Below are 13,743 nucleotides of genomic sequence, written 5' to 3' on the forward strand. Positions count from 1 at the left end.
TGTGGTGGGGTGGAAACTCTAAAGACTTCAATTAGAAGCAATTACTGGAGATGTAGAGGCTTCTCTGAGGTTAAGCTGCCCTTCATTTTCTCAAGAGAAGCCTTTAATTAAATGCAAATAATCACAAATTTCATATAGCAGATTGCCATAATTTCACTATTAGTTACTGGATCTCATTTAAAAAGGAAAGAGGTGGGCAGTGGTGCTGGGCGGAGGCAAAGTAATGAGAACTCAAGAGGTCAAGGCTGAATTACCTGCATAAATCTATTCCTCTTCTATAAATCTGTCTGCAACTACATCATTTCAGTGTTAACAGGTTGTCCTTCATGCAAGTGCACTGGAGTGTAGTCCCATAGAAACTCAGGCCTCAATACAAATAATTACCTCAGTCCATCTTACTGTTGACCACGGCAGTGAAGGCAGGATGGGTAATGGGGAAGATGTAATTGAAGTGGAAATGACCAGAACTAAAATGCAAGTTATGATGAATTCAAGTGGTATATTCAAGCTCATCTCCATAGCAGAGCTCTGGAAGAACAGGCACATGAAATGGCAGCAAGTATTTTAAATACATCTATCAAATCAGGTACGGTAACATATAAGTGGAGAAGAGATAATATAGCGTCTGCAGGAGGGGAGGGGAAAAACAGACTCCACACAACCACAGGTCTGTAATTCTGTCCTCAAAACCATCAGTCTTTAGAGCAGGTTCTGACAGTTACAGAAGGTAAATAACGCATACAACTGCAGAGAGAATACGCCACTTTTTTCTTACTCCTTTTGTTTAGTCAAACACAAGCTTATCATAGCTAACAGGCAGCATTTAGCCTGTAAGCTGGGGCTTCACCCAAAGAAGGTGAAGGTTTCTGCTGCTCAGTACCTTGCGCTTTGCACAGTCATTTACAGTGTAAGAGAGAGCCGCCTCCGTCCCCTTTCCATGCATTATGCTACAACCCAAGATGCAAACAGCAGGAGTTCAGGACCAAACGCCAAGAAACATTTTAAGAAGCAGCTTTCTGAAAAGCTGATGGCTTTGCGGTTCCAGGACAAGTTGAAGGAGGCATGGAGGCTACTCCAAGCAGCACCTCAGCCTTAAGGCAACCGTGCAGAAGAGGTGCTTCAGAAGAATTATATTTTTGCTATAGCAATGGTTTTTGCTACAGCCAGGTTTTCAAAGCTGAGAAGGTCATTGCTCTCTGCCGTGCAGAGTTCAGAAGGGATGTCAGGAAGCTCAGAAGGAAAAAAACGTGCAAGGAACAAGAGAGAAGCAGCAGTGGAAAACTTACTCTACAGCTCAGCTTGGCACATCATTTCTGTGTGGATTCCCAAATTAAATCACTTCTCCTACTGTACTGCGAGAATATGGGGAGGGATCAGATTGTAAGCTATTCAGAGGACTAACTGATTATCGACATTTTAGCAGCGAGCTTGTTTTTGTTCTTTCGCACGTTTATAATAATACCTTTTACATGTTCTCTAAGAGACAAATCTCTCTCTGCTTCAGAACTGCTAGTCTGAAGATCTTTTGTTGGCACTGAGACGAATGCTAATGTGAAATATCTTATTTCTTCAGATGAAAGAGAAGCTGAGAACAATCCCCTCTGGAGGGAGGTGGCAGAAGGGGGGATCTGGGATCAAGAGTTTATGACTCACCTCCCCGCCCAGCCTACCCATGCCCTCCTCGCTGTTCCCGGGTCCTGCCGCTATCGCACCGTGAAGCAGCTCCTCCCAGTCTGATAAAGCTTCCCATCGCGCTCCCCGCAGCACAGCAGGGACATGGGACACCACCAGACAGGACCCTCTCTGTTCACAGGCAGAAACGCCTGGAAATGAAGTGTTATGCCAGAGACCAAATGCTCAAACTCACATTGCAAACCACCCAAATCCCTGCCACTCTCCTCCCTTCTCCATCTATTTTTATCCCTCTGTTCCTGGAGGGACTAAACAAAGCCATAATGTATTTTTAATGCAGCGATGTATTTTCCTGCTGTGGAGATACATAGAAGACTGGTTATTGAGGCTCAACAGCGTGGCCCATACAGCAAATCTGCCAGATGATGTTTTGCCTGTATGCATGCACTGAACTGCAAGTACGAGGAGGGGTGTTGCTGATTTTCCAACAGCTTCCTTCAAATCAGAAGTAGTATCAACCAAGAGATGCTGGGTCCTGGGGTATCTGGGAGTCAGGGCTGAATTCTGTGGTGTCCAGTAGGAAAACAGCACCAATAAAAGCTTCTTCTGGTATGAGGACATTTATAATATCTCTGACTCCTGGTGAGTAGTAAGTACAGAGCTTATGCAGCAGCTTTTTCCACAGTAGGGATACTAATAAATAAGATTGCTTTCTTCTGCCTCTGAAAAATACAGAAACTAAATATGTTTGAGATATTCCTGTGTCCTGAACACATACTTTTGTTCAGATGGCTTGAGTATGAACAGTGGCTTAGAAACAATTGAGAAGTGAGAGCTGGAAGCCTGTCCATCAAGATGGAAGCACAATAATGTAAGCTTCAGTTCTTCATGAAACCCAACCCAAAATATTTGAGGGAAAAGGACCATCTGCCATCATAACACTCTGTACACCACAGACTGCTTTGTGCAATAGTCAAAGAATAAAAACAAAGAGTTACCTAAATGATTGCAGTGCAGCATATCCAGCTTGGTTTAGTGGTACTAGTGGAAGACTTACTATTTCACTATTTCTTCTGCTCCCAGGACATATCTGTAAGCATATCCAATGTTATGGCAGGCCTCTGAAAAACTCAATGGTTCAGCAGAGAGTAGAGACAGTGAGGTAAAAATATGCGGTCCTTTCATCACTTTCTGGTAACAAGGAAGATGAAAGTCTTATGTGCTTATGCTGGCTGAGAAAACGTGGTATTAGGAGAATAAAAATGAAATATTATCAGAGACTGAGTTTCCAAAGGTGTAGCACTAGAAGAAACTGATGCACTATAACTCAGCAAGTTATCAGTGCCAAATGCTTGACACTCTGGAGGACGCAGTAATGAAGGGGTCAAACTTGTAATAACATCATGCAATATCCTATTAAAACTGACTATATTATTCTAAATTCCAAAGGAGTGAAGGCAAAAAAGTACTATATGTATCTTTAAAAAAGATAAGTAATCCCAATTGCTTTTCATACAGAAACAGAAACTCTCTAGGAATGAAATTCAGATCTCTAAAAAAAGAAAAGCATAACACATTTTTTCCTCAATCTAGGAGGAAGGAAATTAGTATTTACTGTAAAAAACCTGCAAATAAAAAGCGTTATGGTGAAGGGCTTGATCCACTGATGTCAATGTAAAGATTCCTACTAAATTCCAGGGGGTAAGGATTTCACGGGTAGAAACTTCTTCACTTAATAGTACAGTCACTCACAAGATTGCTGGTGTTGTCAGACCACTACAAGATTAACATCTTTATATCAGAAGATGCAGTCCATGTGAATGAGGAAAGAAGGGAAATACACAAAGCTCTTGGGTCATGCAGGCAGTCTCAAAACAATTACTTGTTTTATAAAAAGAGCAACATGAATTAGGATGGGAAAGTGCACAATTTTGTATGTGTGTGTGTGCGAGGGAGAGAGAAAAAAAGAACTTCACTCTTTCCTCAATAAGGATATAGTAATATTAATTCTAACTCTAAAAAAATTTTAGCTGACTGATTACAGTTGCACTACAAAGCAGAAGCTGAAAAGCAGATCAGATTTCTTTCCTATGTTGGCCTTACCATTGCACCTAAAGAGACCCCAGAGAAATCATGAAAATGGAATATAAACTGCACAGTCATTTTCTTCTGAGGCAATTTTTAATTTAAAAAAAATTTAGAACAAAGTCTGTTCCTTTAAATCATTAATAAAAGAATCCTGCCTGTTAGGGCAATGAGCTTTCCTAACTCTAATCCATCTTTACTGCTGTGTTATTACCCTACTGTTTTCCTGTAATTAAAATGTGGCAGGTAGTTTACACACAAGAGGGAGTAATTGTATTGGCAATAACTGTTCATAACCAAATTTTAAAAGCTCGTTTTTCTTATCAACTTTTAATAAAGAAAGCAAGATAATAATGATATTTAGCATTTGTGCCACCTACGGCAGCATTTTGTCTCTCTAAATTGCTAACATTTCACTCAACAATGCTAAAACATACCTCTTCAGCTATGAATGCAGCCTGCAGCAAAAAAAGGAAAAATCTGAACAATTGCAGTCATTTGTTCCTGTTCAATTAAAATAATAAAATATGGCTGAACCTCATGCTAAAGGACGCAAACCTTCAAAAAACCTTGCGTGCTTCTGGAAGGAGAACACTGAGTTTGCATGTGGTGTGGTCAGGGAGCACCCCAACCTCAGCCTGACCAGGCCAGGAGGGGAAGATCCCCCTCTCTCTCTGCATCCTAAGGAAGATGGAACGAGGCGGGTCATTGCCTGCGCATTTCTACATTGCATTTCCTCCCAGGTGCACGCACAGATGGCACAAACAGTCTGCACGGATTTGCACAGACCTGGAAGCAGCACATGCTCTCCCGGTTTGAAGGAAGATGTTAAGCTAGGCCCATGAAGGGCCTCCTAAATATCAAAGTTGCAGAATATTTTCCTTACGAAAACTGTTCTGGAGCTTTTGCTTTGGATGATTCTTAGAAGACAGTTCTCCAGGAATTTCAAGCCTTGCAAGCTTATTAGGGAAAAAAATATTATTTTTCCATTTATTATTGTTTACAGTCTAGTAGAACCTGCCAATATATAGGACTACAGGATGCCATATGCAAACAGCTTCTGTCCCAAAGAGCATACAATACAAAACATGTGAACAGGCAGCTATGGATAGAAACACCAGGGAAGGGCAAAGGAAAAGCAAAGGGTCCTCAGTGGTTTGATGGGCAAAGTAGGTGGGTGTTTGCCATTTCAATGCAGCCACAACAGGACACAGTTCTTGTCTCTCCTGTTCATAGGTCTTCCTGCTGCCTAACAGACTATAAAGGGGTACTAACGGATAATGCTTTAGATTCCTAACACCGTTTAAAATACCTGGCATTGTATGCTACCCTTGTGGAAAGAGGTCAATGCACTATCACTGCCCATTATCTGAGCCTTCTGAGCCTTGTACTGTTTAAAATAAGGATATTGGTCTGCTGTGTTTATGTAAGCACATCTTTCGTTGTAATATTCAGAAACTAATACAACAGGAAGCTTTTAAAAAACGGTTTAAGCTCACTAGTAATAGCTGAAATAGAGATCCCCAGCACATCATAGGCATACAGCATAAAAGATGCATGTGCTTATATGCACAGTCAGAGGCAATCCTACTGCTAAAGAGCTACATCACTGGATGCTAACGCAGGTGGACCATAAAGAGGAAGGTTGTGAAGAGCTCTGGTTCCAGCCTTGTAATTAGATTGGCACATACGAACCCTTGCAAGGGCTGTGCCATCCTCAGCTGAGCTCTGTGCAGCTCGAGGCTGAGCACTCCACAGCTCGAGGTTGAGCCCTCCACCACGCAGGCGTGACAGCAGGATACAGCCCAAGCCTGCGCTGGACCCGCAAACTGAGCGGCTGAGGCACATACACAGCCCGCAGGCATTAGTATTTTCTCCCCAAACCCAGTATGTGCAAACCACATAATTCTACCAGGCTTGTCCAAGATCTGAATGAAGCAGAGTTCCCTTTACCTATGTATCATCGGAAAGTTGAGCGCTGGATGGTGGTTTCTACCTCAATTAGGTTAGGCCACCTTCAGGGTGCATTTGGGTTTCAACCCAAATTGGTGGCTTTGGTCCAGATTCATTCCATGGTTTGGCTTAAAAATCAAAGTAAGGTTTAGAGGTAGAAACCTTCACAGAGCTTCCCGCAGTCCCAGAGCAGCACAGCCCTGATGTAAATGAATGGGATAAATGGACCTGGCTATGGGAACCAGCTGTGGGACAGGCAGATGATATTTGAGGTCCCCTCCAGGCCTGTTTTTCATACAGCCTGTGCCTGATAAGGGCATTTAAAACAAATCGAGGATCAAATACCACATGAGAAGTGAATGACTGCACCAGAGGATAGAGTAGACAGTGACCAACTGGCCCCATGTGAACGTGACACTGCTTTGACAGCCCCGTGTAAAAGGCAATAGTCACACATAAATTTGTTTAAGCCTTGAACGTTCAGATAAAAGCAAAACCTAGAATAAATTAGCAATGCCTTGCTTATTAAAAGCCACAGATTGGAAGCTTATGGTTTGATTTTACAGGAGTTGTCTCCTGTAGCACGAGCCAGCGGGGCATGCAGAGGGGAGAGAAAGGGAGGTCAGGGCTTGACGTGGAAGTGGAGTGGATGGATACTGCTACAATGTGCATGAAGAAGTGTTTTTTTTTCCCTGATATTGTCTTGCTTCACCTCCTCCTCCCTTCTCCACTCCCCATTATCAGCATTTAAAACACCCCTGAGTTTTCTTGAGCAGGTTTGCTGTGCTCATTAAAATACTGTGAGCACTTATTGGCTATAATGAGCACTCATTAAATTCTGGTAAGTGCCAGGACTGTTCTGTGGAGTTGAACAGACTCAGGTTCTGGGAGGAGAGCTGAGGGGTGGGAAGATACTGGAAATGCTACATTTTCCACAAGAACAGAACTACAAATTTTCCCCTCCTTTTTTGCTCTGCAAGCACTGGGGCAACTCCGACCTGTTAAGCAGCAGCTGTTGCTTACTGACGACTTGAATCACTCCCCTGCCCCAGAAGGACTCTCAGCTCCTCTTATCAGAACAGAACAAATTAAAGATTTTTCCATATTTGCATCTCCTCATTTGAGAATTTTCCTACATTTGTTATTTAGAGATAAAAGCCTGCCTCTAAAAATTCACTTAGCAAAGTGGTTTTCTCAGCCTCAGGGAATGGTGCAGGAGGGATTGCAGAGCAGGATCCAAAGCAGCTGGCGAGGCTGCAGGAGCAGCAGATCAGGAGATGAATGGGTGCATATTGGGGCAAGGATCACATTATACATGCCCTGTTCTTATATTTATTTCCAATTGGCTGTGTTAGAGACACACACCCTGACCAGTGTGGCCATGCCTACAACCATAAAGCTGTTCCCACTGCAGGATTCAGTGCTACCGTCTGTGTTTGTATCACCAAATGCTGTTCATCGCCTACTGACATTAGAAGATATGAATTAACGAAAACCATGTACAAATATACTTTACTCTGGACTAATCTCCAGTGAATCAGATGGCAAGTGACTATTTAAGGAAACAGAATCAGATAAGAACTTGAAGATCAGCGCATCCCCAAAAAAGCCAGTGTATATCCTAGTGGGGCGAAGACTGCTGCTGGAAGGGGGAGGTTTCTGTACATATCCCTAGGGGATCACCCTTCTGCAGATGGCCTGCAAAATGCAATGCATCAGGAGAGGGCAGTGAGGGAGAAAGGAGCAGAGAAGTTCACCTGGCTTCCCAAGCAATTTGTAGAGAGTGGACTGACCACCACCACCAAATAGCAAAAAGCATGGGACTGACATATCGAAGTTATGTTATTCTAAAGAAACAAAGTTGCATTCCTGAAAAGCAAAAATCTGAAATCCTATTATTTTGTGCTTGGGCTGACACCCATACCACTGCCTGTATGATGAGTATATGACCAAGTCTTCCATCACCTCAGAAATATCTATTTTTCAACTACATTAATCTAAAGACCACAGTTCAGCACAAAACGTGTATCAAAATGGCATCAGTTTCACAAGATCAAATAACTGGTCTGGTTAGGCATTAATTGCTCCAGTTTGGCTCACTCTTCACCCACTCACAGGAGCTTTTTGTGGATTGCTGCTTTATAATTGCTTGCTCCCTAAGCACACATGCATTGCAATCTTCTGCACACCTTGACAGCATCCTGGTTAGAGAAAATGAATGCTACATGTTCCCCTGACACAGCATTTTGTCTGCTGGATACAGTAAGTCCGAGATTGTTTACTCAACTTCTTATGGCCCATTAATGACATAATGTTGGACACAGCTGTTCAGGGCTTCACAAGACCAAAGCACAGAAAGAAATGCCGGGAGACTTCAAACACGCTGCTCACATCAGAGCCTGGCTGGGAAAGTCCTTGAAAGCGGTCTAGGGGAATTTAGCCTTACAGCTCTCTCATGAAGCAAATCCAGGATTAAAGCCTCAAACTTAGTTTCTCCTGAAGGCTCAAATGATCTTAAAATAACTCCATCTGACCAAGGTGGCAACGACTGCTTTGAAAAAGAGGGAACCAATCATTTAATTTTCACATTGCCTGGCCAAATTATCTACTGAAAAACTGGGACCTGCCATATATAAAGACTCACTAGCCCTGGAAGTGGGATATGCCTGGTTCATCATGTCCTGACTTTCAGTGTGTTTGAGCAGGAGAGTGAAGCTCACCCTGTAAAAAGGCAATTCAAGGTCAGGGCACCCCTTAAGATCTCAAAAAGAGTTTGAACAGAGTTCAAGTGATGCACAGAGCACTCTGGGCCCAGAAGGCACCATCTGCCCCAGTGCAATCTACCTCCCAGTACAGCTGCCCAACATTTTTCTAGGGCCTTCTGGAAAGCTAACCCTGGCCAGGGGGTCTGTGCAGCAGGGGAGTGCTGCTGGCAGGACCGATGTGCACCAACCACAGCACAACGAGGATAAAGATATGTTCCACCTAAATACCACACCCAGAGAGCCACCCTGAAAATTTTGTTTTTCTTCATGAACCTTCTGGAACCACATCATTATGGAACAACACGAATTTTCCCTAAGAAAAAGGCAAATCAAGTTTCTCGACTTCCCAGTCATAGAGAAAAGCAGGAAAAGTCTAAGAGAAAGTCTCAAACCCATTCCCACACCCCAGTTCAAAATAACCTATTTCATTAATTTTAAAACACTTTATGATTGAAAATTGGGGGAGGGTGGTGTATATTGTTTACATATATACATGTATATATATAGCAGGTAGGAGGAACATGATTTGCAACGCTGAGCTGATTCCTCAGCTTGGCAATATTGCAGATATCGCCAGCAGAAAAAGAGGATCATTGGGTAAACTTGTTCCTCCCTGTAATAATGGCTATCCATGACAACTAAACCGCCCCGTTATCGAAGCTGCATCTGAAATCATGCTCAGAGGAAAGACCATCACCCTCCCTCATCTTCCCCAGACCTTTCAGGGTAACCCCTACTTACAATTGTGAAGTTCATAACCTTCAGAATCCAGATGGTCATAGCAAGGTTCACCAGGATTAAAATCATTAGGAGCAGCACAAAGAAATAGAGGCATCTCTTCCTCCAGCCATAAATCCCCACTTTGTATACCTGGGGTCCTTCCGAGGTCTGCATGGTGCTCCGGTGCGCGTACTGTTCCTGAGGCATCTGAAATGATCACAAAGAAATAACCACGTGTATTAAGGAGCAAGAGAAAGACGATGATAAAAACTGCTTGTGTCTGTGCCTCTCGGAGGGTTTTGTTTTTTCTTTTTCAGAGTTTACCACCTGGACAGCATCTCTTTTGATATCTTGGTTCTGCATTATTTTTCTTTTGTGCTTACTGTATGTGGTAACATACCAAAAGAGAATTTTCTGTGTTAAATGTATATATATATTTATAAATACACGTAAGCACACTGTCTAAAGGTATCCTATGGAGATCACTCTTGAGTGACTGTTTACTGCCCCAGGTTTTGCAAGGCAGGCACTCCAGGGCCTCTAAGGATCCTGAGGGGAAAATTTCGCATGCGTTTGGTAAAAGCAGTTGAGTTCAGCAGTTTGTTTTGAAGATAGAATATTACTTCTCAGAGACTTTAATTCAAAAAAAAAAAAAAAAGAATCTCAAATAAAATCATTCCTTCCAGCCAAAGAAAAAAGGCAAAGGGGAAATGTTTGCCTTCCTCCCTTCCCGCACCCCAGTCTTTCTTAATCAAGTAAACCTGAAGCACAAGGTTCTCCAGCTGCCCCATCCCTAACAAATTATCCCCAAATATCTATGCTGGTTTAACAAGGACTCTGATACCCTGGGTGGGCATGGCACGCTAGGACAACACTGGGGGCCAAAAACCAAGGAAAGAGGGAAGGAAGGAAAGCTGGTGCTGAGGAAAGCAGTGCGGCAGCATCCCCAGGAAGAATTGCTTTACAGTCCCCCGTGGCAAGCACCGTCCCCCCTCCTACACCCCAGTACCCGGCTAGCTCTGGGCAGTCAGCGATCTGGCTGCCCCCACCGTGGATGGAAAGAGATGAGTGCTTTTAAATGGCATTGCAGCCAGCTGGGACGGGGTCCAGAACACAGCCACTGCACAACGGTTGTGTGCAAATGGCTGCGTGTGCGCGGGGTTGTGATCGTGGAGGTATTTCATGCCGCATGCATGAAAGTATTCATATTCTCACCCTTCACATTCGGGGCGTGGAAAGCCACTTTCACAGGCTTCCCCCAGGGATCAGTTTCTTACGTTTTCAGACTTTTTTGACGCACAGACTGAGGATATCATATCACCTCTAATAACACACAGTTTGCTGAATGTTTTGCGTTTTAGACTCTAGACAGATAAGAAGCCACCAAACGTGTCCTTGCACTACTGATTCAACACCCCGGGCTTCTTCCTCAGGGTATCTGGCATCGACTTTTGTATGCAGCGAATTACAAAATTCAGGTAACAGGAGGAAACAACGTGAGTTCCTCTCTGTGGGAGTGTGATCTGCGAGGGCAGAATGAGACAATGGTAGAAATTAGATGCTCATTGACAGCAGTTTATGTTTGTTTACCATTAGTTTCCTGGTTTTTTCCTTACTTTTTTGCTAATAACTTCATACTGCAGCATCTAATAAAATACAGCGTGCAGTCAGCGGTGGTGCAGAGCCCACTGCAGGCCGATGCAAGGCAAGTTTCTTCATGGCACAACTTTCATTCCAGTAGCATTGCACCAGGGATGAAGTTAACACTTTATCTTTACTGCTCCAATGCTGAAGCCCACACATTTGAGGCAAGGGCTGCCTGAAGAACCAGTTACCTTTTTTTTTTTTTTTTTACCTTTCACTGCTCCAAAAGTTGCTAAGACCTGTGTTTTCTAACACTGCCTTGTGTTGTCACCTGCAGCATATGGGATCAGCTACCTCCCCCTTCTTCCACGAGCCTTCACCCCTCACCCAGGCTGAAACACAGTCTCAGGTGCTAAATAAATCCATTCAGGCACTAAATTGTTGTCAGATCAGAGGCACTGACACCTCTCCTGATCTGGACCTATAAAGCAAAGCTGACTTAGCAGCATATTCAGGAAGGCTGTGTTTAGCCCGGGGAGGCTGGTGTGCTCGCACCCCTGCTCTCATCCCAACAGCGATGCTCCTCTGGAGGGTGGAGGTGCCCATCTGCCGCCTCTAATGTCAGCAACTGTGTTTATCCCCCACACTCAAAATTCACGACAGTGGCTGAAAACAGGAAGATTTCAAAAAATAGTGACAAATGAGGTATTCCTATCATTTTCCTCTCAGGTTTCTGAACCATCTCATTTTTAAGAATTTTTTCCCCTATACGCTTGAGGGCTACAATCCACCAAGATGAAAAAGCAGGTCAGACTCGTGCATCAGTGGGGACACCCACAAGAGGAGACTCCAGGCACCAGCGCTGCCCATCCGCAGGCAGCTGCCAGGCTGAGCTCCCTCCTTTCAAACGAAGGTGCTGCCTGTGCTCACTAAACTGAAACTAGAACAAGGCGAGCCTCAGCCAGCCCGTCCACGCCTGCAAGCCCGCCTGCTTTTTCCAGCTTTCTCAGCTGGTCTAAAAAAAGGATCTCACATCCCGCCCCAAACCATGCCTCATTTACAACCTCAGGCTACCCCAGCCCCAATTAATGCTGTGAAGATCTGCAACATCAATTAGTGAGACAGTCGTATCATGTTGGGAGGAGCCAACGGCTCATGGCAAATAAGCCTGTTCTTAATACGGGTTGGCTCAGCCCGTTTAGCCAACGTGCATTAGAAGTATATCACCGAAGAAAAGTGTGTCTGTATTAAGGAGCAGTTTTCAGTAGTGTAAGTGGGCTCACCATAAATCACTTCTGCTGTTCAGACCAGCTGGGGTATCTATCTCTACACTGCAAAACCACCCAAAGCCCAGGCAGACCCGTAGCTTTTACCAAGGGGGAGCAAAGCAAGTTGGTTACAACAGATCCAACTCGGTCTGCACCGGTATTTTTGCTCACAGATGCCAAGTCAGCAACTGTGGAGGGCTTTGCAGCACAGAGCTCATCAGAGCGAGGAGCTGGGCCACCAACAAATACACGCACTCGGAGAAAAACAGGCCTTGTTACACTGCTACAAGCACTCTTATCTGTGTAAAGGGAAAACTTAAACAACAATAAATTACAGAGTTTCCACTACCTGGGGGAAATTATAACCACAACTACTGTACAGTCAAGGATTTTATTGCCTAATATTTTAACAGGGGATCCTGGAGAGCACATATTAAATGCAGCCTCTCCCTTGGAGAAAATGAATAAATTGCACTGCTAACCCTCTCAAATCATGGAAGAGCTTTGACCAATAAGAAACAATATGAAATACCCGGCTCAAAATATCTCTTTATTGCAAAACTTGTTTATTCTCTTTATCTCTTTCCTGTTCTCTCTCCTTTTTTTCTTTCTTTTTTTCTTTACTTGCAGTCTCTAGGATGGAGAAAATAGCGTATCCAGCTGGGGTAAAACTTTGCAGACATCAAAAGAATTTATAGGAACAGAACATAACTACAAAGAGCAACTTGCGTCCACACAGCAGCCTGATTTTGAGAATTTCTCTGGTTCCAATAAAATATTTAGCTCACAGCTGCCCTAACAGAGACAGAGCGACTGAAGTACTACAACACGCATGATGAACATGACTTAGTAATACAGCATAAATTTATAACAAGAAAATAACATGGGAATCGTAGATAGCATGTTCTATACAAACTCTCACACAGCTACATTTAAAGTTATATGAGATTTCTAGCTAGCATTTCCCCCCTGAGTTGTGAATACCAAAAGAAAATGCTCATGTCTGTAGTTCTCCAGGAAGAGAAGACAGAATGATGGACAGAGAGTGCTGAGGTGTGTTAAACAAATGAGTAGAATGAGAAGGCCTGCAAGGCAACTGCACGAGGAACCAGCTATATCCGCTATCAATAATCTGCTCTGCGTGGGAGGGAAAAGTATGCTAGTCATAATTTACATTTTGGCAACTTCTCCTGACTCAAACATTAAAAAGAACTAAGGCATCAGAAAAAAAAGTATTGCTGTGAAAGGCTATCCAGTGGTTGCATTTGCAAGGTACCCCCCCCCCCCTTCAATTACTGAGCTAAGGGGAAAGGCTGCTAGTTGCTTAATGGGAATTTTTTTTTTTTCTTCTTCAGGAAAATATTAGGAACAATCACCTAATTTCATAATAGTGGTGAAAAGATAACACTGAAACAAATATAGAAATTGGAATGAGAAGCACTCCTTCCAAAAGTCAAATCTGGAAGTGTCTGCCTGACATGAGAGGGCTTAAAGACACATGCACAGCACTGGACCACCATCAGCGCATGTACAAGCCCATTTACAATACAAAAAATACAGCATGCCAAATCTTCGCAGTTTAGCCACAGACAACATTACCATGACTACAAAAGTACAGCCTGGAACCTGGGTAATTCTCCAAGGAATTCTTGCTGCTGCAAAAAAATGGGTAATAAGTTTTTGCACAAGAGCTGTATACTAAGTCCTTATATATGAACGCTGCAAACAGGGCCTGA

General features: G+C 43.4%; 1 protein-coding gene across 1 annotated transcript in view; it reads right to left on the reverse strand.

Moving 5' to 3' along the window:
* SGCD (sarcoglycan delta) overlaps positions 1–13,743 on the reverse strand; it is a 141,922-nt gene that overhangs the window by 122,487 nt on the left and 5,692 nt on the right. Inside the window, exon 2 of the mRNA XM_050905347.1 lies at positions 9,177–9,362. Within this exon, the coding sequence (XP_050761304.1) occupies positions 9,177–9,362 (186 nt within the window). The remainder of the gene's footprint in view (positions 1–9,176; positions 9,363–13,743) is intronic.

The sequence above is a fragment of the Gymnogyps californianus genome, chromosome 14, assembly GCF_018139145.2.
Source record: "Gymnogyps californianus isolate 813 chromosome 14, ASM1813914v2, whole genome shotgun sequence".
NCBI lineage: Eukaryota > Metazoa > Chordata > Aves > Accipitriformes > Cathartidae > Gymnogyps > Gymnogyps californianus.